General features: G+C 36.4%; 1 protein-coding gene across 5 annotated transcripts in view; it reads left to right on the forward strand.

Annotated features, from left to right (window-relative positions):
* LOC145665261 (glutamate receptor ionotropic, kainate 2) overlaps nt 1–27699 on the forward strand; it is a 1060711-nt gene that overhangs the window by 975879 nt on the left and 57133 nt on the right. For 2 of the 5 annotated variants that reach the window (XM_081732559.1, XM_081732571.1), the window contains one exon: nt 3247–3504. The exons of the other annotated variants lie outside the window; for them this stretch is intronic. In XM_081732559.1, the coding sequence (XP_081588685.1) occupies nt 3247–3504 (258 nt within the window). The remainder of the gene's footprint in view (nt 1–3246; nt 3505–27699) is intronic. 5 annotated transcript variants of the gene reach the window in all.

Below are 27699 nucleotides of genomic sequence, written 5' to 3' on the forward strand. Positions count from 1 at the left end.
TATTATTATTTTCGCAGGAAATTTATATGACAATCATTGGCATTATTATAGTAAATAACTGCTTTCGAAATCTTATAAACAGAGTGGTAAAACTATATTGCAAAATTTGATACAAACGTACACACAGAAAAGTGTAAAAATTAATAACAATTGTTTGTACTAATTTGTGTATCATAAGATAAGTAACACGCAAACAATTACGTATAATACGTGTTATTGAAGTCAAAGAGTTTGATGTGCGTAAAACATTTGTGAATGCTTTATTTGCTTTATGATACGTTGGAATATTAAAAGTTTATTGTTTAAATGTAAATATATTCGTGTTGACTGTACGCTCACAATGTTACTAGCCAATGCAGTTTCAGTGTGTTCATCGGAATGATAAGAGCAGTAATATTTAATCCTACAGGAAATTTAAAAAAAAAAAACACACTGAAATACGAATTGCCAAGCAGTACGATATGTCAATATTCAAAAGAAAAACCTTCGCAATGAAATAAATACAATTATTGCATATTAGAAAAGAAAAAAAATACCTAGGTAATAATCCTAGTTGTGTACGTTCAGATTCTCAATCAGCCTTAATAATAATATAAACAAATCTTCATTTTTCCTTGCTATGAGATTCAAATTATTATTGTTGCAGTATCGCATTAAAGTATACCATTTAATGAACTAAATATTAGGGATGACCACAAAGTTCCGGTTCCGGCGGATCCGGTTCTCAAAGATCCGGTTTTCAGAACCGGTTCCAGACCTGGATCCGAAAACCCGGTTCCAGAACCGGATCTTAGGAATTGGTTCCAGACCTGGATCGGAAAAACCGGTTCCGGAATCGGATCTTCTAGAACCGGATCCGTTCATACCCGAAAACCGGTACCACCAGGAACCGTTTCTGGCCATCCCTACTAAATATTCCTTGTGCATCTGAAATTATGTCAAATTACAAAAATTACTTTCGAAATCATTATATTTCAGCAAATAAATTAGTAAATTCAATGCTTTCAAGAAACAGCTACAGGGCCCTGCACATACAGGATTTGTCCTGGGATTCTGTATGTGATTTTCCCCCGCAAAAACGTAGGCCTAGTGAAGGAGGGGAATGTTACTGCGCTGGTTGAGTGGGTGGGTGGGTGGATCTTAGCTACCAGCATACCAATCACCAGTCGTCTCCAAGCCTTCACGGAGTGCAGATCGAGATTAAGATGAACCCCTTTTCATCTCCTCAATGAATGATTAGTTAGAGCAGCGTTACACGGTGACATCATCAAGATTACTTATGGGAATGATCCCGAAAAAAGCCCGCATGAGTAATTCGAAAATGAAATCGCTGTTGATAATCTTTCTTGACTGCAAAGGAGTGCTTCACAGAGAGTTTGTACCGCCTGGTCAGACTGTGAATGCTGTATTCTACGTTTAAGTACTTAAAAGTCTTAGAAAACTAGTCGCCCGCGTTCATCCAGCAATCGCTGGATCATGGAAACTTCATCACAAGAATGCGCCGAGCCACACTGCCTTTGTTGTCATGAATTTCCTGACCAAACATGACATCACACAGCTTTCCCAGCCACCCTACAGCCCAGATGTCGCTCCTGTAGACTTCTTCCTCTTCCCCCAACTGAAAAAGGTCATTAAAGAACGGCACCACGGCTCGGTCCAGGTCATTCAAGAGGCCGTAACGAGGGAGGTGAAGAACATTTCAAGGAGTCTTCAGTGATTGACAGAGCCTCTGGAAACACTGTGTTGATACAGAAGGGGCATATTTTTAAAAACTATTAAATCAATGTGTCCAAATTGTGAATGTAGTTTTTAATTCAGTCCTACCACATTCCGAACAAACCCTGTAGCTCTCTCTCTCCCATTTTAAATATATAATTCATGCAAGAGAGAATCTCTTGTTTTAAATAGGGTCCAAAACAGTATTCGGATTTATAACCAAGAAATGTGACCCCAGTAGGGATTGAATCCGGGATTACGAGCAAAGAAAATATATACACTAGTCAATGGACCCCGTATGAGTGCAAACACTGAAAAAAATTCATTACCCGGACAGCGGTATAGTATACAAATATACGGGATCCATATTTTTACTACGGAAATCTGTACGGATCATATGGTATCTATATGCTACATACGTAGTGCCCTTTTTTCACTTAGATGTTACATCATGCCGTTGCAGGATGTCTGACATCTAACAGTCTTCCGTATATTACATACGTCAGCTATACGTTACATACGTCCATCTGTATATGAGATGCTGACCGCCTATATACATTTCTTTGTTTCATACGGAAAGGACGTGATGGAACACTTATACGGAAGGTATTATAAAACACGTTGTCAGTTATACATTTGGTGCAAGATGTTACATATAATCGTACGTAAAGTCCAAAAACTTCAGGATTTACGCATGTAACCTACATTTTTATGTACGCCACATTTCTTTCTCTGTAGACATAGACAAAGAAGAACCATCAGTTCGCCCGCGCGCCTTTCGTGGACGGGGTCCAGGGTTTGATTGGTTTAGATTCGACTATAAAACTGTAGGTCCATTGCACATATAACGTTGGTCTGAAAAGAGACACCGACCTCAACAAACGACCGAAGGGCCACTCAACTTTTGCATTATTGATTCAATGGTCCCCGACTAGTTATGTTAAGAGTCTTCATCCCAGCGAAATTAAAACACCGCTAATTTTACAGTAATTATGTGATATCTTCAAATAGATAAAAGATAATCGAAATGTGCAACAAGAGCGCCCTAGACAATATCATTTCACATGAGATACCGTTATCACGACTCGCTTATCTGCTTTCGATTTCGAGCCATTTTGAAAATCGGCATTTATTTTCGCGTTTCTGAACAGCTGAAAACGGAAAGCCACTAGGTGACTTGTGATAACGGTACCTCACGCAAAATAATATTGTCTAGGGCGCTCTTGTTCCATATTTCAATTATCTTTTATCTATTTGAAGATATCACATAATTACTGTAAAATTAGCGGTGTTTTAATTTCGCCGGGATGAAGACTCTTAAGCGATACGCTAAAATCTTTCTTCGAGAGTAATTCCTTAGACAAGATGATTGACGTTTTATAGGAGTAATATTGAAATTTACACATTCGAAAGAATATTTTATCCACAGACTAATCAATGTTCATATTCCAAGCTATAAGAATATCATACAACTTGTATTAGGTATGTTAAGTTAGTTTGTATTTGTTTTTGTTTTTCTTCTATTTTAAGGTATCTGAAAGTATGCCCAGTCGCTTGTTTTCATTCATGAACCCTCTGGCCATAGAAATATGGTTGTATATTTTGGCAGCATACCTCCTTGTTTCTATGACTATTTGGATCGTCGCGAGGTTCAGCCCGTACGAATGGTCCAGCCCACAGCCGTGCGGCGGCGATTGCGAAGTCATCACCAATGATTTTACGTTGGCCAATAGCTTCTGGTTCACCATTGGCACCCTCATGCAGCAGGGCTCTGACCTCAATCCAAAGGTACCATAGAGTCTGCTGAGCCTACAAAAAAAAAAAAAAAAAAAAAAAAAAAACCTCTCAGACATATCCAGGCAACAGACAATAAGATACTGGATATGGCTGGGTCGCAGCAAGGGGAAAGCTTAAACTATTTACAGCTATAGTATTACCATGGAATCTTTGTAATAAAATTATTAGTTATTGTCTAATTACAACATTTTTTTTTAATTTTAAAGCAAGACGGAACTTGTAACCGTAAATTTAAAATTCGCTGTAGACATTGTGTTGCTTATTCGAATATACTGATTGTTTTCTGAATTACTACACAAAATAATTGTATGCAAAGATGTACAGCGGATGTTAGTTAATCTCACAAATAATGGATTCCAAATAGGTTAGAATATAATTATTAAGAAATTAAAATGGCAGCTAATCTATTTGAGAATTTGTTGTTAAAATTGCGCATAAATATGAAAACTATCGTAAAATAAGGTTAAATTTTGGTTTAACATTGATTCGAAGTAATACCCTTCAGACTAACATGCAACTTAATGATGATGAATTTAGTTCATCAATTTTTAAAAGCAGAAATCAAGAATACTTAGATAAAACTCATGGTCATAGTATTTGCCCACAACAGAACCAAAATTCTTGGAAATCGAATCTCAGAGATAACCACTATTACAACTGAACTATAGTACACTGATACCTTTACGTTAAGCATTTCATATTTAGGTCTCCTATGAAATGACGCAGAATCCCGTAATAGTTGAAACAGATAGTGAGCAAAATTTAAGGGATGCACAATGAAACTTAAAAGTCCAGCGTGTGTCTCCTAGAATTAGAAAATTAAATACACAAATATATGTCTTTCGGTTTACGAAACTTCAAACCTTTTATCTGGTTGTAGTTACACTCGAAAACTGTAACGATTGATAACATGTAATCCCATAAATCATCAGCTAACACTTCTTCTGCCTAAGATTTTTGTGGTCTTCCTCAGTAAAGGGATATTAGGATTGTATTCTGAGAAAACTTAAAGAAGACAGGACCTTCCAAAAGCGATAAATTCTTTCAGGCATTTATGGTTGCAAAATATAGGTTAACATAATAACTTCGTTATTTATAGCCTGTCTGTAATAGAAAGTTGCAAATCTCAACATTATAACTTTTCGATATTGACTAGAAAGACTATGGTTTGTACGAAATAAGTAATTACATTTAAGACATTCAATTGCCTAAGTAATATGTAATATTTGGGCGATATATCGTTAAAACTGCATTATTTGAGTACATCTTGTGAAAGATCTACCACTCATGGCAACGGTAAAAACACCTCTGTTTGGATTAATTTCTAGTTGTGCGTTTTATACTAATTTCGAAAACGCTAAATCCAATGGAAGTACAAAGAGCGTTCAAAAGGTTTTGCACAATAGATCACAACTTCTTAAATATAAAGGTAACCAAGAAAGTTCTGTCGATTTTTCTGGAGATCTGTGTTCAATTGGTCCTCACACCGTAAGTTGAATGCGAATAAAGGTAAGGCGACGGTCAGTTGTTGGTGTGGGTATATTCAACATACTAGCTGGTTGTGGCAGTTCAGTTACACCCTGAACTTACGTAAGGACAGAGTGAACATGGGACCTCCAGAAAGCGTCATAAGGGCGTGTATGCTGTACGAGTTCAAACTGGGATCAAACGCTGCTGCAGTGGGGCGAAAGATATGCCAGACATTTGGTTAGGGTGTCGTGACTACCCGGACAGTGCAGCTGTGGTTTAACAAGTTTAAGGACGGCGACGAAACACTCGAAGACGCACCACGTATCGGAAGACAAACACATGTACAAAATAAAGATTTTCAGGCAGCAATTGAGGCGAACAATGGCCAGACATTTGGGAACTGGAACTACAATTCAGTGTGAGTGGAGAAACCATTCGGCACCCGTAGTTGGGTCGATTGGTCCCACATGATTTAACTCCGGGCCAGAAGACAACGCGAGCAGAGACCTGTGTTTCTTTCCTGTCTCGTCTGAGGAAGGAACCATTTGTGGACAGGGTGTTGACATGTGATAACAAGTGGGTCCTGTACGAAGCTCTTCGTTAGCATCCCATGAACCGGTTTCGAAAAGGCTGAAACCAGCACTGCATCAGAAGAAGGTCCTCCTATGTATTTGATGTACTGTCACGCATCGTGCATCGGGAACTGCTACCAGCTGGTTAGAGCATCAATGCAACTGTGTATTGTCAGCAGCTGAGTTGTGTTCAAGAAAAACTCAAAACTCTGTAGCCAGCACTTCTGAATTGCAAAAGAGTCCTCCCGTTACAGAACAACGCTAAGCAGCACGTGGCTAGGATGACTCAGGACACCCATCAACGCCTTGGACGGGAAACACTATTGCATCCACCATACTTCTCGGGCATTGCACCGTACGATTATCACCTGTTCTATTCCTTGGAAAATCACCTTAGAGGACGCCAGTTCAAATCCCTAGTAGAAGTGCAAAATGCTCTTGATACCTTTTTCGCTTCACGGCCCACCATGTTCTACCTCGATGGAGTCCATGGCTTTCCAGAACGTTGGCAGAAAGTCGTCGATGCTGATGGGGGCTATTTTTGATCTTTTATATACGTCTTAGATGACATATTGATGTTCGAAGGTGGTGGGTGAAAAAGCGACAAAACTATCTTGGTTACTTTTATAGTTGCACTACGACCATTGAAGTTTGTGTGCATGTACTTGTGTCCCTTAAATAGATACGGATGTTATTTAATGTATCTTCCATCCACTATGACACATTTCTTTCGATGCCGTAAATCCATCTTCGGAAAACTTTGTACTCTGACTATTACACCGTTGTTACATACACACATACACAGTAAGTTCTTGGTCATTGGCAAACTGTCGATTATGAAGATGGAACTTCAGACGACCAAACAGAAAAAAATCGGACGGGGTCAGGTCCGAACTATAATGGGGTTGAGAAACCATTTCCCATCCCATACTTCTGATTTTCTGCTGTGTGTGATTGGCAAAGTGGATTTGTTTCTGTTTGCTTGTGAGCAAGTGTGGCACTGAATGGGCACAAACTTTTCTGTAACCTAAAGACTGTATTAATGATAGAATGCTACCCATAGACAACCCAATCGCTTCAACATACTGTCATGTGGTTAAACTTTGTCAATGTGGTCTTTGTTAATCTTGTTCACTGCAGTCGATGGTTTACCGTGCCATGTTGGTCCAGCAGACTGAAATCACCACTGTGGAATTTTTGTACCCATCACTGGATATTGTTGCAGTCCTATATACACGAAGAAATTTGTGTTGAATGGATATGGCTGACTAATGCTGATCTTCTAAAGGAATTGAATGGCCGACCATTGGCAGCTGCGGCTATCTACTTCCTTCTTCATTGTGGGCGTATGCTACACAACTTCAGCATAAAGGACACAAGTATATGTACACAAAATTTAATGATCATAGTGCAACTACTAACGAAGTTATACCCCATTGCGCAAAACTTTTTGAACGTTTTTTGTGGTTTTAAACATATCCGCCCATACAGTCATGATAAAAATAACCTCAAAGCTGAAATATAAATAACTAAAAATATTCCTAATTTGAGGTCATTTTTCTCTGCATGGACAAAATATGCCTTTAAGTAGTTCTATTGGATTCAGTGCCTTTAAATCAATATAAAGAGCGCAATGAGAAATTTATTCAAGCGCAAGCGCTTTTTCCATTGTCATGAGTGGTAGTTCTTCAGGCTGTCATACCAGGTTATATTAGGTCAAGTTCCACTAGGTCAAGGGTAAGATATGACTTTAATCTGTACTACCTGTTACATTCCGAGACTAGTGTCTTGCTCAAATTTCCCTCCCCCAAGCAGAAGAGATATCATGTGAGGAAGTCATCGTTGCAGTGTCGAAACGTAACAAGTAATGCATTCTTTTGTACCTTATCTTCACTTACAAGGTACATTCGCGAAGTGTTTACAGTGAGTGAGTAAGCACTGACTGGGGAATGTAGATCAAACGAAAGGACAACAATCTCCTGCATGAGTTGAGAGTTAAAACAATAATAAACAGGATTGAATATCATTGTGATATAGCAAGCAGCAAGAGCAATGAGTACTTACGGACTTTTTGTCAAGTATGCATTTTGACTTTTCTCGCCTTCTGCTGATAGCGGCATTCTTCACCGGTGCTGTTATGGGTGTGATAACACAGTGAATCACAACTAGAGGAAAGAAATGAGATTGAGAGCCTTGATTGGACTAACTATTCATCCTACTTTATTTTAATTCACAACAACGCATTTCCAGTTGAATTTGTGCACAAAACACTTCCTAAAATATGACATCATTCCTTAATACTTTGACCCCTTCTCCTCAGAAACACAAAACGCGCTGTTGTGTGTGTTCGGTAAGACAAACAAACATCTGAAATATTCAAAAAAACGTAAACGCCTGAAATCGAGAAAACGGAAAATGGCGGCACCTGCTGTGTCACCATGGGATGTTTGAAAACTCCAACAATCGTAGTTTTGAAGCACCCTGATATAGGATAAACATTCAACAAAAAATTAGATTTTTTTGGAGATGGTCGAGCGGCACATGCTTGATCACTTAAAATGGATTGACTACATGTAACTGGACATGAATGTGGGCATATGCAAAAGAAATTGGATCAAGTACTGCTTCTCTGACACATGTTACTCACCCCGGATGCCATCATGGATCCGCCATATTAAATTCAACTTTCGGTTTTTCAAATGGGAATAGGTGCAAGTGATATATCAAATTCATGTACAATTTGCTTGGAAATTCATTGATGTAGCTATACTATAAGAAGGAAGTAATGTATTACGGTTAAAATGCTAATGTAAATCCAAATTACGACCAGATTCTAGTGAAGATCTACCATTTCCATCTGTGTGTATGTATATACGTTCAGATAGTATTTCGCCAACGATAAATGACGTAAAAGATTACATATACACACGGGGACCTGAACAACTTTGTGTTTGGTTCAATATTCGTGAAGTGCCTGACATTTAACAAACAATACTTTGCAAACGGTACAAGCTACGGTAAATTTCACTACCCCAATGAATTTCCGAAAAAATGTACATGAATTTGATGTGTCACTTGTGCCTATTCCTATTTGAAAAACCGAAAGTTGAATCCAATATAGCGGATCCAAGATGGCGGCCGAGGTGGATAACATGTATCAAAGAAGCAGTACTTGATCCAATTTCTTTCGCATATGCCCACGATCATGTCCAGTTACATGTAAAGAAACTATAAGCAATTTTGTGTTTGAGCGTTATAGTAGTGCATAATTGAATTTCGGATATATATGAAGGCCCATAAATATGCAAAGTACCGGTATGGGCCGCTAAAATTAGCACAATACACATTGGGCCGTGAAGAACTTTGCATTTGAATCAATTTTACATGTTCCGAGGGGACACTTCGCGAATGTTCCTTGTAAGTGGAATACATAGGCTTTCAACAAAACGTATAGAGTCCAAGTAATAAAAAGAAATTCCGGTTGGCAAAGAAGAAAATAAAAGGGTATTACATAGCTGCATCTTAAGGAGATGTCAATCATGCTAATAATTAACCAAAATGTTTTTGTGTGACAGAGGCAAGAATTCAAAGAAGAGATCTTGTGGTGATAAACCTGTGGGTTCCTTAAACACCAGTGTTGGTTAGTTATATCCTTTACCTACAAAAGCTTCCACAAAAGATACCAGATAAAATGGGGTATCACATAAATTTGAGATTTTTGGCACTTAAGAGCCTGCCTTACTAAAAATAATACAAAATTTACAATTTTTCTTTTGCTTGTTTTTCATAAGTGAAAGGAGATAATGAAATGCAACTTACCACAATCATAGATAATGTTATTCTACAACAGAAAATATGAACCTGAAGAATTTTCAGTGTTGTTATCCATAGAAATTACAGTGTTACCAGAATAGCAATTCCCCAAAAATCTAAGTTAAGGCAGCGACTAGAGGAACGAACTCAACTGCATTTGATTACGTATCATGTTGTCTTGGAAACCTGTGAACTACTTTTTAAATAACATTATTATTTAATTTTAATAACTGTGTATTAAAACTATTTTGTTTATTACAAACTAAATACAACTATTATTTAAAAATTCACATGATTCCAAGACAACATGATACGTAATCAAATGCAGTTGAGTTACCCGTTCCTCTAGTCACTGCCTTAACTTAGATTTTGGAGGAATTGTTATTTTAGCAACACGTGTAACTTCTATAGATGGCAATACTGAAAATTCTTCAGGTTTAAATTTGCTGTTGTAGAATATCATTATCTCTGATTCTGATAAGTTGCATTTCATTATCTCCTTTCACTTATGAAAAACAAGCAAAATAAAAATGTTAATTTGTCATTTTTAGTAAGTCAGGCTCTGGTGTGTGAAGTTCTACATTCGTTGACATAATTTTCTTGAAAATCTTTAAATCATAATCATATACTAAGCATGTACACAGTATCCCAGGAGATCCACTCACATTGATGGATAATTTAATTGTAGCACTTACATTGAAATGGCATTATTGTAGCAGTATTAGAAATATATCTCTAAATGTTATTTAGGCGTTCATTTTGTAAAGAAAGACTATGTTACTTTTTGTTCTGTCTTTCAAGTACAAATTTGCAATTAAGCAGATTTGTAAGTAAGCCATATCAAATTATCTGCTATTGTTTAATAATTTTGGTTTCATTTTCTCTTAAAACAATTAATAAATGAATTTGAAATTAATATTTTTTAAGAAAAATTCTTTCCTCTTGCTGGAACACTTTTGCACTGAGAATAAGCACCGTACTATAACCCGCCCTTCGTTACACGAAATAGATTTTTTTTCCTCTTTGTCTTACTTAAAATGTAATTTACATATTTAATTCTGCTTAGTGCATGATAATTGTAGCAAGCACTTCCAATTTGAGCTATCTATTAAATTAATTGCATGCTTTCCCAATCCACATTTTTGCTGCTGCATTGCTTCTGTACTATAGAGCTACGTTACAAATAAGCACCTGTGCTTTCCTGCAGTTTAATTTCGTTAAAACTATTAAAAACCGGCATTATTTGTGTTTTCCCCCCTAAATGCATTAGGCTATACTAATGTGACGATACGTATTTCCCATTCGTAACTGACTTGAAAGTTCAGGTATTTTATACGTATTTGTGACTGAAAACTTAATCGTTTTCCATCTATTCTTACCCTGAAGAATTAAGAGTCTATCTGGTTGCAATGATGTGGACAGACTTTGGGAGAGATGGCCCAAATTCAGCTCAAATGTAGAAGACACGATGTAGATTCTATATTCCAAAAGCAAATTTTCCTAAAATGAATCGAACACAGTTAGAAAAACACGAAACAGTAACAAATTTCAATGGAAAATCAATGAAAAACAAATAATTCCTCCACTTATCTCAAAAACCAAAAGAGAGAGAGATGGCTGGAATTCAGCTTACATATAGAAGAGACTATGTAGATTGTATATTCCAAAATCAAATTGTCCGAAAATGAATGAAGCATAGTTAAAAAAACACGAAACAGTAACATTAATTTCAATGGAAAATCAATGAAAAACAAATAATTCCTCCACTTATCTCAAAAACCAAAAGAGAGAGAGAGATGGTGGGAATTCAGCTTAAATATAGAAGAGACTGTGTAAATTGTATATTCCAATAGCAAATTTTGATAAAAATAGATGGAATATATTCAAAAAGCACGAAACATTAACATTAGCGTCAATGGAAAATCAATGAAAAACAATTCCTCCACTTATCTCAAAAACCAAAAGAGGGAGATGGCTGAAATTTAGCTTAAACAAAGAAGAGACTATGTAGATTCTATATTTCAAAAACAAATTGTCCTAAAATGGATGGAAGAAACATAAAAAAGCACGAAACATTCACATTGATGTCAATGGAAAATCAATTTTAAAAAAACATATAATTCGTTCACTTATCTCAAAAACCAAAAGAAAGAGATGGCTGGAATTCAGCTTAAATATAGAAAAGACTATGTAGAGTATACAGTCTAAAAGCAAATTGTTCTAAAATGGATGGAACACAGTAAAAAAAAACACGAAACATGAACATTAAAGTCAATGGAAAATCGGTGATAAAATGAAATCGTTCACATATCTCAAAAACTACAAGGAGATGACTAATTGAATACTTTTTGCAAGGACATAATAAAGAGATTAAAAGTGATGTATAGCACGTAAGGTAAATATGGATAGAACATTGTCAAAAGTCACATGCTTTGAGTAAAATCAATAATAATGATAAAGTATATGCAGCTTCTGCGAATTACCCAGGGAGCCCCAAGCGGAGGTTACGTGCTTGAAATATCTCATATCTGGTTTTGGAATCCCCCAGATTCGATTTCGCACGCAACGTGAATTTTGACCTGATCACGTGACACAGTCTGGTCCTTATGGCAAACCGGATAGGCCCTTTAATAAGAGAATTTAAATAAGGAAGTATTCCTTCGCTGAAAGATTATTGGTGGGTTCGTATTATGTAAGAGGGTTGTGAAATGTAGATCCATTATTCATTAGTTACGCATGACTTTATAAAATAATGAATACTGTACAAAGATAGGTTTTAATATAACAGAGATTTTTGGAAGTGCTGAGAATTGTCCTTTATTTTATCAAATCATTGTTTCAAGTTTAATGTTAGGAAAATTTAAGAAAGATTTAAGCGAAAATGTTACTTTAATTTTACTATGGTCCGATTTTCATGTATTCATTTATTCAATTATGTACATAGGCGTTGCCAGAACTTTTCATATACTGTATGTGTGTGTTCAAAGATGATTGAAGCACACGCCCTATCTCACTATAACACTCTCATGCTCTCATTTGATTGGATTTTAAATTGATTAAAAATTAGGTAAAATTTTACTCCCATGAATGGTACGATTACAAATATCAAAATTTTAGAAAGCATAACAATTTTAAAACAGTAATAACAATAATCAAACCATTTTTTTACATTTATTTGAGACACTGATATATTGGAAAGTGGGTGATCTTTGTTGAACTTGATGAAGTTTTATTAGGACGTATCACGGTTGTCTCTGGCGGGGGGACAAGGGGGACGCGTCTCCTCCACATTTTTTACGTAAACGAGATGAAATCTGAAAGTGCTTATATTGAATAAGTAAAGACATAGGAGAAAAATATGAATGTTATATGAGGGGTGATCGGAAAGTAAGGTTACAAAGCCTGCAGTGAAACGTGTATATATTATTTCATACAACCAATACAGCCAACAGATAGTACATAGGAGGAGTGGTCGGAAAGTAAGGTTACAAATCCTGCAGTGAAACATGTATATATTATTTCATACAACCAATACAGCCAACAGATAGTACATAGGAGGAGTGATCGGAAAGTAAGGTTACAAATCCTGCAGTGAAACATGTATATATTATTTCATACAACCAATACAGCCAACAGATAGTACATAGGAGGAGTGATCGGAAAGTAAGGTTACAAATCCTGCAGTGAAACATGTATATATTATTTCATACAACCAATACAGCCAACAGATAGTACATAGGAGGAGTGATCGGAAAGTAAGGTTACAAATCCTGCAGTGAAACATGTATATATTATTTCATACAACCAATACAGCCAACAGATAGTACATAGGAGGAGTGATCGGAAAGTAAGGTTACAAATCCTGCAGTGAAACATGTATATATTATTTCATACAACCAATACAGCCAACAGATAGTACATAGGAGGAGTGGTCGGAAAGTAAGGTTACAAATCCTGCAGTGAAACATGTATATATTATTTCATACAACCAATACAGCCAACAGATAGTACATAGGAGGAGTGATCGGAAAGTAAGGTTACAAATCCTGCAGTGAAACATGTATATATTATTTCATACAACCAATACAGCCAACAGATAGTACATAGGAGGAGTGGTCGGAAAGTAAGGTTACAAATCCTGCAGTGAAACATGTATATATTATTTCATACAACCAATACAGCCAACAGATAGTACATAGGAGGAGTGATCGGAAAGTAAGGTTACAAATCCTGCAGTGAAACATGTATATATTATTTCATACAACCAATACAGCCAACAGATAGTACATAGGAGGAGTGGTCGGAAAGTAAGGTTACAAATCCTGCAGTGAAACATGTATATATTATTTCATACAACCAATACAGCCAACAGATAGTACATAGGAGGAGTGATCGGAAAGTAAGGTTACAAAGCCTGCAGTGAAACATGTATATATTATTTCATACAACCAATACAGCCATACAGATAGTACATACATTAGGTTATTTCTCGACAGTCTCCATATCGGTCGCGGCACTTGTAGCATCGTGGTACAAGTTTGTTGTTAAGAACTAATATTACGTTATGTTTATATGCTTATATGAAACTTATCTGCTGTGAAAGAATAATCTTTTGAGTGCAGTGATACAATGAAACTAACAAGAGAAGTAGAAAGCGATTACAATTAATGTATAGTATTAATAAGCATATGCAATAATAACTTTGTGAAGAGAAAGTAGTTGAATGGAAATGGTGAGAGAAAACGCAAGGATTGTCAGATCATAGTCTTGTGTAGATTGAGGTGGAATTCTACTGAAAACTACATTTAGGAAAACTGGGGGAGGGGATAAGTTAGATACTGAAAAGTTTAAAGATGAGGAAGAAAAAAACAGATTTGTTTGAAATTTAGAAGAACAATATATGAGCTAAGAAAAAGTAGGTACAAGAACTAACTAGTGGGAGTATTTTGAACTTTCTGAGTAAAGGTGCGGCATCTTGAAAATAGCACAACTAAGAAGCATGGATATTAGAAGAAACTTCTGAAAAACTAGGAAAAAAGTATAGAAACAAAGTTGCACTGAAGAATATAAAATAGGAGATGCTACCCAAAATATCAGAGAATTTTTTTACCGGCCAAACCATTAGCGTACAACATTCCTTCACTAGATGTTTCGAGGTACATGTATTAACTACTGCACCACAAAGTTGCGTCATATTTCGTGTATTCAGTTGTGAGTTGTAGTTGTTTCGTGTCAGGACGTGTTTCAGTGCTTCTGAGTCTTGTCAAATGATGGCGTAAGGAAGTAACGGATTTGCATCAAGTTCTGTGTCAACTTGAAGAAAACTGGAGCCTAAATTTACTGCATGCTGAAAGAGGCATTTGGTGAGTGTACTGAGTGAAGAAAAGACGTTTCAGTGCTTCAAGCGTTTCAAAGAAGGCTACGAGTCTGTGGAAAGTGACAACATTCTGGTCGACCCACAACATTCACAACACCGGAAAAGATCATGAAAGTGTGTGATGTGATTCTCAAAGACAGAAGGCAAACAATTCACAATGTTTCTAATAGATTTCACAGTCGTACGGTACATATCAACGAATTCTATCCGATGAACTAAACGTGAGACGAATTGCAGCGAGGTTTGTCCCTCGCCTTCTCAGCATTGACCAAAATACTTCAGGATTCAGACAAGCATTGAGCTGCAAGAAAGAGTTCGAGAGTGTCCAAACTTCTTATCCAGAGTCATTACCGTTGATGAATCTTGGGTCTATTGTTATGACCCGGAAACGAAGCAGCAATCATCACAATGGAAGACGCCATCCTCTCCAAGATCGATAAAAGTTTGACAATTTCGCAGCAACATCTGGTCGATGCTGATCATTTTTTCGACATTCGAGGAATTGTGCATAAGGAGTTTATTCCACCTGGTCAGAATGTCAACAGCAAGTTTTACTGCGAGGTTCTAAAGATACTGAAGGAAGATGTTCGGCTTAAACGGCCAGAGATTTGGCAAACGAAATACTGGTTGCTGCACCATGACAACGCGCTCTCGCAACCTCGTTCGTTGTGAGGGAATTTCTGGCCGAAAAGAACATGGCAAGGATATCCCACCTTCACTACTTCCCTGATCTAGCTCCTGCGACTTTTACCTGTTCCAGAAGATAAAACTCGCGTTGAAATGGTGACGTTTTGACTCCATTGAAGACATCCAAGTGGAATTGCAACTGGTCCTGAACACCCTTCACCCTGTGGACTTCCAGGAGTGCTTCCAGAAGTGGGAACAAGGCTGGAATCGTTGCATACATGCCTGAGGGGACTACTTCGAAGGTGACGGAGGACATTAGGACGTAAGAATAGTTTTCTGAATTTTACAATGACCTTCTCGGATATTTTGGGTAGCACGTGAATTAAGAAAATAAATCAACAAAGAGCGGTGATATATAATACACGTCGAGGTGACCAGAAGAATGCTAGAGGAACATACATGTAGGTAAATTCAATGGAAATACGAAGGTAGCTAAGAAAAATAACTACAAAAGTATGAAAATTAAGAATAGAAATGTGTCTCTAGCGAGTAAAATGAAGCTTGAGATGATGGAAAGAATACATTGAGTTGTGTAAAAAAAATGAATAAGTAACCTGTGTTTTGGAGTATTTAAAAAGAAAACGAAGTAAAACGAAATCAAAACGAATATGGGATACCAAGGAACAAGATCAAGAATATATTGTGAAATGAAAAGGTAGATACTATACTTAATGTGTATTTTAGGAATGTAGGAGAACAAGGCGGAAAGTAATAATCGAAATTTTTAATCAAATGATGAGAGAGTTCTCGTAAGACTTCTCACAAAGAGTTAAGACTTCATTAGCTGAAAATGTTCAAATTAAATATGTGAGAACTAACGAACTACAATGGCACTACCGCGTTCAAGAACACTCTGTAGGAATTCACGGATCGGATCCAAAGTTATTACACAAGATGGCGATAGTAGGTGCTACTGTTCGCCACATGGTATTCTGAACATGCTATAGTATTCGTCTCAATGTAATGTGTAGCTATCAAAAGCGACTACACAGTTGTTTAGCTGCGTAGCAGATCAGATGTTGTAGGTTATGTCTGGCTTGGGAGACTTCTATTTCCAGAGCCGCCTAGTGGTCAGGCTCCATCTCATTGTGCCTCACACGTGCTTCTTGATTAGGCTTAGATCCGGAGACCTAGAAGACCAGAGTAGAAGACGTATACCGGGTAGAACAACCCTGGATTAACCTGACGGTATGGGAACGTGCGATATGCTACTGGAAGGTGGGGTCCCAGAAAATGTCCAAATAAGTTTGGAGGAGAAGTCTGACGACGTCACGAATGCACAACGTACTAATATTATGATATAATAACAGATGATATAATGATAATATGATATAATAACTTAATCCTGAATTCTATAAAAGAAAATAGTACACTTCTCAGTAAATGTGGTATTATTTTTAATTCAGATTCGGAATATATATGCTGGAAACAGAAAATATTAGTTTGCATCATTTCTCTCACAATGTTTCGTTTGTCCTTAAAATGACATTGAAAATAATTAGTCCTTTAAATGAAATTTTCTCATCATACTCTCGACATCACTCGAAGAACGAAAAAAAAAAAAAACATTTTCTGGAAAGTGTTTCAAACAAAGTATTTTCGTTTTCTTGCATACGTCTCAAACACTTAAAGTATATAAAATTAGAATGCGCAATGATTCTACGCGCATGCGCATCCGCACCTGCGCAATGATTTAAAAGCATACGTTGGGTACAATGTTACGAAATAATATTATTGAAAATAGGAATTCAAGTTCCTTCTTCAATTGATTTCACCTTTGAAGCTGAAGAAGCTAGGCAAATAAATAGCAGGAAGTACTGTTTTATCTGGAGGGGTCTTTTTACCCCAAGAAATCATTATGCCCCACTTTTCCCTAATATTCAAGTATTTCAACTAATTATCCGAGAACCCAGTATTTAAATTTAAGATTAAAAATTTGTGTGTAACCAAGCTTTGTTGTGTGCATTTCTTCCTTTATTTCTTATTGTTTTAGTTATCAAAAAAATATTTTTTTTAAACAAGTTACAAATATTTGCTATATTTGGTGTTTTGTCTATGGGCGGAGGTGCTTATTTTGCAGACTCTATGGTACACTTATTATCTATATTCTAGAGTAGCTTTTTCTTGCTTCCTTTTCTAACTTTAGTATTTCACATCTATATGAAATGTTATAAGTACATATCAGCCTGTGCACGGTGCAACAAAAAATGCTTGGACAAACTTTCGATGTCAAATGTAAGGATATACTTCCTGTCGGCAACATACAATATAGAATAGACATTTCCTATCTTTATCCAGCATGTCAAATCTTTTAGAGTCTGCTACGAAATCCATATTGTGTACGTACGTGTAATTGGGTACGTACTTGTAGGTGTATTGAATACGTAGATTACCTCCTCAACGTTGCGATAATTACTATCATATTTAGTCAATACTGTACTTAAAATTTTCACAGGGTGTATGCTGTTTTCAAAAGTATCTATAATTGCCATAAAATACATACGTATATGACAATGAATAAAGTATTCGTGTTTAAAAACAAAGGCTATGATATTGTTTTATAGTCTACAAGCATTTCTGCTATTTTCTAGATGGTATTCCTTACAGTTAAATAAATAACTTCAGAGGCGGCTCCTCAGGGAAGTCACAGTAAAAATTGAAGTTTTATCACTTCAAACTAAGAAAAACTACCTATCGTCCTAATTCTTGTATGCAACAATCAGAACATTTATATAACATTTCTTATCTTAGTTTGAATTAAGAAAACTTCAAATTTTAACAATGGGACTTTCCCCACGAGCCAAGTCTGCCATTAATAACATAGATGTAAGTACGCAGGAGGAACCAATCCACTATGAGAAGGAACAGACAATATCGCACTCGATATACCAGAAGGAATTAAGAAAACTATGGTGAGGAGTAGGATAGAAATAGCGAATATCACAGTTAAACAGCTCTTTCGTATTGAAATTCACTAATCAAAACAACACAAAGTTTCGAACTGATATTCACTAATCAAAACATCACAAACCTTCGTATTGATATTCAATAATCAAAACAACACAAATTTTCGTATTGAAATTCACTAATCAAAACACAACAAACTTTCGAACTGATATTCACTAATCAAAACAACACAAATTTTCCTACTGATATTCACTAATCAAAACAACACAAATTTTCCTACTGATATTCACTCATCAAAAGAACACAAATTTTCCTACTGATATTCACTCACCAAAACAACACAAATTTTCCTACTGATATTCACTAATCAAAACAAGACAAATTTTCCTTCTGATATTCACTAATCAAAACAACAAAAACTTGAACAGACAGAACTGACGTAATCTTTCCATTTTTCTATCTCTCCCTCTCTCACTATCCCTCTTTCTATTTTGTGATCACAGAGTAGTCAGAAGAAACTGATTTATTTCTTCGCATAATTAATATACTTCATCGGCGGCTAAGAATGGGATGCAAAAAAAGGTATATAGTCATTTTATCCTTAGAGTCATGACCCAATTAAATAAAGCAATAAAAAATACACAAGACACAAAAGTATTATACGCCTTGAAACAGAAGGTATACTCTAATGACTAAAGTTAAGCAGAGAGTTATGGCATATACCAACGTATACCCTTGTCTACAGCCTGTATTTAGTAATTTAGTCATTTTTTTTTCATGTTAAAAGAGCTCAAATCATGGCTATGACAGTCCACTGCTGCGTATTCAGTGCCATCCTGAGCCAATCTCTTTGGCAAATTATCATTTTCTTACTCGCTAACAATTTCGCCTCAATTGTGACTATGTAGATAGTGTATGCGCCTTTGGCGTAGGAGACCCGGATTCCATTGCCTGCGAGAACTTTTGTGGTTTGAATCCCACTTAAGTTATAGGTACATGTCTCATATAGCCTCGCTGCTGAACAGGACGTTAAATTTAAATCAAATCCAATTCTTCCTTTCCTTTCCAACCACCTTCTGTCACTCGCTCAGAATACAATTTCTTTTCAGCGAATGTCCCAACCAATTTCCCTACATCGTTTTTAACTCAGAGTACATTTTTCTCAATTTTGCAGTGGCAGAAAGCTTAGGCACATTTCCCTCAAATTTACAATATCGTATCCGTGGGTTTCCACGTAGTACTCCCTTTTCCTCCCATATTTTCATTCCACCAATTTTTTCATAATCATTCACTTGCCTTAATCATCCGTCTCCCTTGAAATATAGGCATACTCGTAGGACGTTAAAGTGAAATATTTCATTTCCCTAAAATTTACCATTGTCTCCCAGATATACCGTTCTTCCCCACAAAATTTACCATATTTCTCCAAAATTTATCATTCTGACCCCAAAATTTACCATTTTCCTCCAAAATTTACCATTCTCACCCCAAACTTTAACATTCTGACCCCAAAATTTAACATTTTCCTCCTAAATTTACCACTCTCGCCCCAAAATTTACCATACTTCCCCAAAATTTACCTTTCTGACCCCAAAATTTACCATTCTCCTCCAAACTTTACTAATCTAACCCCAAAATTTACCATACTTCTCATAAATTTACCATTTTGACCCCTAAATGTACCATAATTCCCTAAAATTTACCTTTCTAATTCTAAAATTTACCATACTCCTTCAAACTTTACCATTCTGACCCCAAAATTTACAAATTCTTCTCCAAAATTTACCATTCTAACCCCAAAATTTATAATTTTATCTTCAAATGTACCTTTTCCCCAAAAATGTATCCTTCTTCAGTTTGGTTGTGCCATTTTCAGAGAAAAATTGTCCATATAATAAACTTATGGGCACAATCTGCGCCCAAAAATCCACGCCGTGGGTCCCTTTAGATCTAATTGTTCTTCTCTCCCCTAATATCCCTAGCGCTCCCTCGTTGGGTTACCGTTCGACACAATTATAAATCTATTTTTGTCCAGGCTACGAAATGGCTATATCCGTGTTGGTGTTTATATCTCAGGTGGGAAATTACCTAATATTGATTATGTTTGATGCCATAAAGAATGAACATCATCTGGGACCTACGAGTTTCTGATGGACGACTGTGTCGACAGGCTTTCTCGAAGTTCTTCCGTTTCCTTCCACTTTCAACCAATTATTTCATAAAATAATTCACTTTCATTTATAATCCATCTCTTTTGGGCTAAAAGACACATGAGAGTATTAAGAGCTTTAAATTTTGACAGTTTCTTTCCTCTAAGATTGATTTATAACAGTTAATTTAAAAGTCACCAACAACGTTAGTGAGTTAAGTGGGCTGATTAATTATTTTAGAAATTTAACACTCTAGAATCAGTTTTAATTGCTTGAAAATTTTAAGTTGATGATGATAATATGTACCGAAAACAAGCTCGTAAGTATATGTGAAGGTATAGTTTGGCAGTATAATCTAACGTAATGTATATCTATCTAAAAAACAATCTAAATGAAGTCTACATACAATATTAAACTTTTAGACGGAATCTAAGAGCTGTTTCTTCGTCAAGAATGGCAGAAAATTGAATGATAATTTTAACCCAGGCTATTATATAATAGATCATCAGAAAAACTAGGGAAGAACTCCAGCGTTACCTAGGGCCGCGGTGACACAGTGGTAGAGCGTTCACTGCTGGCTTGGGGTCCCGGGTTCGATCTCAGGCCCCGCCAAGTGAACTTTGTGGTGGACAAACACCGTGTGCGTGGGTTTTCTCGGGGTCGTCCCGTTTCCTCCCACTTTCTTCATTCCACCAAAACTCAAAGATTTCATTTCATTTTCCAGCGTTACCTAGCCCTGCGATACAGAAAGAGAGTACGTCTAAATCTGTGGTTGAGGTGGTCAGAGTCTTTGTCACTTACTATGAGATTATGTCTTACTAAAGGATTCGTGTATCAGAATATGATATTCCAGGAGAGCGTAGCACCCAAATACAGCTATTGTATTGCCCAAATGATACTTTGTTGCCTGGGCGTTAAGTGATAAAGAAGAAAGTTACTTTATGAAGAAGTTCACAGATGCTCTAGCAACGAGGCACGCTATCTCAACGTTAAAACGTTTACCTCCAGTACGAGGGGTCCCTGGTTTGACCCCAGTCCCTGTGAGTTTGAGATGGAGAACATCGTGTCCATGTGTGTTCTCTGTGTTCTTTCCTCCCACATGCTCATTTTACAAATTATTTCTTAATCATTCGCTTTTCCATAATCATCGATATCCTTTAGCCAAGAGAGTATAACCATCGTACGTTAGTTAGAGATGTAAATTCATTCATTTATATGCTCTAGGAGTAACTCCATAGAATATAAGTGCTTTGACAAGAAGGTGAACATAAATCTCACAGATTCCAGTAGAAACTATTGTGTTTTATTTTAATTCATCTCAATCACCACCATCGTCGTAGGTATTCAGCCATTATTGACAGATCAGTTGTAACTGAGAAGCTTTCGTGCTCAACGATCTTTCGCTAACTTCTTCGTCTTCACGTACAATTTTTCTATTTTAATATCGTCCATTAATTGTAGTCTTCTTCGTCCCCTCTTTCTCTTTCCTGCCACCATATCCTCTAGCACGTTTGTTATGATATACTTCCTTCTTAGCAATGTTCCAACCAGTTTGTCCTCCTCTTCTCAATAATATCTAAAATGTTCTTTTCTCCCGCACCATTTCTAACACCTTCTCATTCGTTTTCCGCTCAACCCAGCTAATTTTCTGCATTCTTCTCTACACCCACATTTCGAAAGTTTTCTATCATTTTTCAAAATAATATAGATTTGCAAAGAATAAAGTTTAAAAAAAAACATTTCAACGTGTCCGTAATTTTTTTCTTTAATATTTGCTGCTATATCAACAGTTTATTGGTGTTTTTTTTGCTGGATATCTTGCAATGAAAATATTCAGTGATACATTTCATTAGAATTTACAACGATTACTTCAAAATCTCGTGTTTTTTCCTTTCTTCACGTAAAAGTTGTCCAGTTTTTGATCCAATATTCCTAAAAATTAGAAGTTAATATGTTCTCGGCGTTCATATTCTCAACATCAGTAGGTCAGTGTTATTGAGAAATCACCATAATCTCAAATGGTACCCAAAATTCCTACGCCACCTTCATTTTTAGCCCCATTGTTTTCTATATTTAACTATTTTCCTGTGTTCTTTCAAAGGAAAAGGGAATTTTAATGAAGTGTTTCTACTGATTTCTTCTGCAAGTCTTGTTAAATATCCTTTCTTTGTTTCAAACTAATATTACTTTAATTAAATTTGATTCCTAAATATTAAAATTGCATACAAAGCAAAATTTAATTTCCATGCTGCAAGAGACAATCAAAACAAAAGATTTGAACACGAAATCAATAAAAATCAAACTAGAAAATTCCAGTCCTTTACAGGACGGATAGGATTTTCAAGAAAATCGTAGAGTTCTACGTTGGCGGTCCTAGTACTCCTAATTGCCACAGGAACATGAATTACCATCTTTGTAAAGGTTATGAAACACAGATTCCAGCAAGCTAACTTTTTGCTCCCTGTGTCAAATCCATAGAAGAAGAAGAAGAAGAAGAAGAAGACTTTTTGTAAAGAAAAAAAATGTTGTTGTTCTGTATATATTCTTCGAAATATTCTGGTCTACCTTGACACCCCTAATCATCACAGAGATATAAGCCATACCTCGTTGGGAAGATTATGGGACACAGATTCCAATGAGGTATCTTTTGTGCCCCCCCCCCTGCCCGTACCCAACCTGTAAAATAAGAAGAAGAAGGAAAAATTTGGAAAAAATACATTTTGCCGAATTTAGCAACTGTTATTTGTCGTGCGCAAGAATGCCATACGAAAGGTATCATAAGTTAGGATGTTTGTTTATCTTTATTGATACCACTTTTTATGCTTGAAGCTCCTTTTGGGAGAGAGTTTCCCTCCCCCAAATGCTGAGGGAGATGGGGGACTAAAAACATCCAAAATTTCCCCTACCATTCCGCTGCGGGACCCCCGATGTGGATGAAATGCACACCGTTGAAAATTTTCATCTCTCTTGAAGAGATAGACACCAAAATCATCTCTTTAGGTTAATTAGGAGCCGAGCTACGGAGGTTTAGATTGCTGGCTCAGCCCCTCAGCCGTTTGTCCTGTGGGCTGAAATATTAAGATGTCACACTGTTAATAACGAAATCTATATTTCACCATGAAGAGAATTTTTTTTTTCAATATTTCTTTGTGTCTCAAGTTTGTCCAAGCATCTTAAAACATTGACAAAGACTTATGTCAAATGTGAATTATTGTATATTGTTGTATCTATTTGTTATTTGTAACGTTGTAGTATACATATTGTTTAGATATGTAGATAAGGCATGAATGTTAAAAAATGAATCTTTGTAATTATTGTTTCAGGATGTACAGTCACTTACCTTAGTCATCATCTCTCTTAGCGTAAAGAGCATAGTCGTGGAATGTTAAACTGAAATACTTCAAGTCATTTTAGCAAATAAATTATAAACTCATTTTTCTACTTGGAAAAAATTTTCGCATACCATTTGCAGTGCAAAAACACGGCATTCTGTAGATAGTTTTTTTTTTTTTTTTTTTTTATTCATTGCTTCTCAACTAACATAAACTTACTAGCACTAACCTTTTCACTGCTGCCATAGCATCACAAGGCAGAAAATCAGTACATTATGCTTCATTCTGATCCTGATAGTAACAGAATATGATAAAGATTCAAAACCACGTTCAGAACTTCTATAACCATAGAAGCAGTAGTAGGGACCGACGTATGGCGAACTGAGTCAGCAAAAATTCCTCGATTCTGATTGGCTGAGAGAGGTCACGTGACGTTAGGCCCCGCCCACGCGGGAAATTCAAATTTCCAGGTCACGTGGTATGATGACCCGCGGGGAAATCCCTCACTAATTTGTTCCCTTTTACGGGTAAGATGTGTGATTCTGATTGGTTGATAGCTGTCACGTGATTTTAGACCCTGCGATATTTGAAATTCGTTCCCTTTTACGGGTAAGATGAGTGTTTATGATTGGCTGATAGAGGTCACGTGATCTTAGGCCCTGGGATTTTTAAAATTCGTTCCCTTTTATGGGTAAGATGAGTGGTTTGGTACCTTGAATTTGATTGGTTGATAGCGGTCACATGATCTTAGACCCTGGGTTTTGAAATTTGGGTATCCTCTTTGATGAGTGCTTTGGTACCTCGATTCTGATTGGCCGACAGAGGTTACATGATCTTAGACCCGCCACACGGTGAACAGGTCACATGGTATGACGTCATGTTTTACCCTTGCGGGGAAATCCATCACTAATTCGTTTCCTTTTACGGGTAAGATAAGTGCTTTGGTACCTTGATTCTGATTGGATGATAGAGATCACGTGATTTTAGGTCCAAGGATTTTTGAAATTAGGGTGTCCTTTCTGATGTATACTTTGGTATCTCGATTCTGATTGGCCGACAGAGGTCACATGATTTTAGACCCGCCACACAGTGAACAGGTTACATGGGAAAACCCCTCACTTATTTGTTTTATTTTATGTGTAAGATGCGTGTTTTGGTACCTCAATTTTGATTGGTGGATAGAAGTCACATGATCTTAGCCCCCCCCCCCCAGTTCATGAGGGAAATACAGAGCGATATGACGGCGATCCATCCTAGACCGGGATCTTAGAATTTAGTTCCCTTTTTATGGTTATGCGTAAAGTTCCCATGAAGGGTTCAACCTCCTCCTTAAATAACCCTTTTTTGGCATCATGATATTGTACTGAAGTTTACATTAAATATTATCGTTCTCTTTGGCAGATAAGATGATTCTTACCTTGATGGAGATCCTGTCCTTGAATTAGTAGCCTATGTCTCTGGAAGTAACAATGGTGAAAGAGGGTTGTCGCTTGTAGATTTCTTATAACACATTGTTGTGAGTTTAAGCGATTTATTGCTCAGTAAGCGCTTCATTAATGGAAACAGTGTTGCCAGATTTTTCTTACCTAAACTGCTCCGATTCTTTTCGAAACGGTTCCGCAGAGTACAAGAAATTTTAAACTAAAAAATTTTTCGAACTAAAAAAATTTCAAAACTAAAAAAATTTTAAACAAAAATTTTCAAACAAAAAAAATTTCGAACTAAAAATTTTGAAACAAAAATTTCAAAAAAATTCGAACTAAAAAATTTAAACTAAAAACTTTCGAACTAAATTTTCAAATCAAAAAATTTTCGAACAAAAAATTTTCGAACCCAAAAAAAAATTCGAACTAAAAAAATTAAAAATTTGTCGAAAAATATTTTAAACTAAAAACTTTCGAACTAAATTTTCAAATCAAAATTTTTCGAACTAAAAATTTAAACAAAAAATTTCGAACCAATTTTTAAAAACAAGTTTCGTACTAAAGTTGTAAACCACATTTGAAAGTTTTCAAATCCAAATTTTTTTCGAACTAAATTAAAAACCAAATTTTGGACACTAAAAAATTCTTTAATTATTTTTTCGAACAAAATCATGTAAACCAAATCTTGGATATATTTTCCACCTTAAATTTTCAAGATTACCATTTATTTGAAAACAAGTGTTCAGGGTTTCAAGAAATAATAAAACATATTTTTTTTTCAACTTGTTGTATTTTAACGAAAAGTATGTGGTCTTCCTATACATGTTTATTAACATAATAAATACAGGATCTAGTTTAATGAATATGTTGGACGTGTCATCATCTTCGAATGTTGTAGACGTATCCTGTAAAGAAAAAGAAGAAACGACGGATTACTTTAAGAATTTCTTTTTTCTGAAACAATAAAAATGAGTCAATATTGATAAGAGAGAAATAAAACTTACTCGTAAATGATGGATCTGTTTAGGCTCATCTTCCTCCTCGGGTACATTTCATCCACTGATGGATGTTTACGCACTTTTTCTGGGTACTGCATTTTTCTAGGTGTTGCTGCTTTATGGTCAAGGTTCCCCCCCTTCGGTACGGGATTCTGCATTTCTTCCACTGATGGTGATGTTGATGATTTATGAACTCTTGTGGGTACTTCATTTTCTTGTTGGTGTTGCTGCTTTGTGGTTAAGGAAGGGAAAAAGGAAAAGGAAAAAAGAAATGGCGGCCTTATTGGGTATTTACAGTTTTTTCTTCTTCATCTTCTTTTTCCAGTTCCATCTTCTGTTTTTTAAGGTACCCGTACGGAACCGTATCATAAGAATTGAATTCTTTAAATCGACGTTTTGTGTACTGGATACTGTACATTTTTTCTTCTTTGCGTGTGACGATGGTATGGTCTTTGGTCCTGCATATCTTATGGGGGATAGTGATGGTGACTTGTCCACGGCATTGATTTGTAATCATTTCTTTTAGCGTATTGAAATTTAATTGTTGTCCTGCATTGTAATTTAATGTAAATCCTCTAATTTTGCATATGTAACTGGTGACGTTGGTATCCGGATTGTATATTTCTAGGCTGTAATTTTTTGGTCCTCCACTGACAAATGTTTTGATGTATGCTCGTGGTCCGTAAGACTCCATCTCATTCGATAAGCATCCCAAGTACGTTGAAGGTTCAATGGTTGGCTCCCCGGGCTTCTCCGTAAATATTACAGAATCCGTGTCGAAATATAAAACACGTTCCTGCAACATTTCCAGGTACTTGTACAGTTCCAGGCGTGCCTGACATGTTGTAAATGCACCTAACACGACATTGGTGTTTCGGTTTTGAACAGGCACATGTTCATTGTACTCCCAGAACGCATACAACATCGTATCATTGATGGGTACAATTTGATGGAGTTTAATGTCGGGGGAAGTGAGTTTTTCATAAAATTCTTCCGGCCGATCAATAATTGTGGTCTGGCTAAAGTTTGATCTTTGGCAAAGCTTTCCCCATAGAGCGTTCACACAAAGCTTAGATAAACTTCTTCGTGCAGGATTATTTTCAATTTTGGACGGATCCAATGCAATACCTTCACGCTCCAGGACGGTTTGTATGAATTTTGATTTGTCTTCTTCGGTCACACAGGAACTAGGCCAGCCAGACGCTTCCATTTTTGATTTCAAAAACGTATTGATATATTCCGTGAACAAGCCACCTGTTTTCGTGATGGGATCATATTGTTCAATGTCATAATCCCAAATTTCAAAAATTTCCACTGGTTGATATCCTAATTCTACTGCTTTCTGTATTTCATATGATACCCATGTTCCAGTGAGGCACCGCTCCTGGTCGTTGTGCGTACACGTTGCTGTAGGGTCTGGGTTCATTTCTTCGGCACACGCAGCACACAGTGGAAA

The sequence above is a fragment of the Thermobia domestica genome, chromosome 1 (assembly GCF_964235325.1).
Source record: "Thermobia domestica chromosome 1, izTheDome1.hap1.1, whole genome shotgun sequence".
Lineage (NCBI taxonomy): Eukaryota > Metazoa > Arthropoda > Insecta > Zygentoma > Lepismatidae > Thermobia > Thermobia domestica.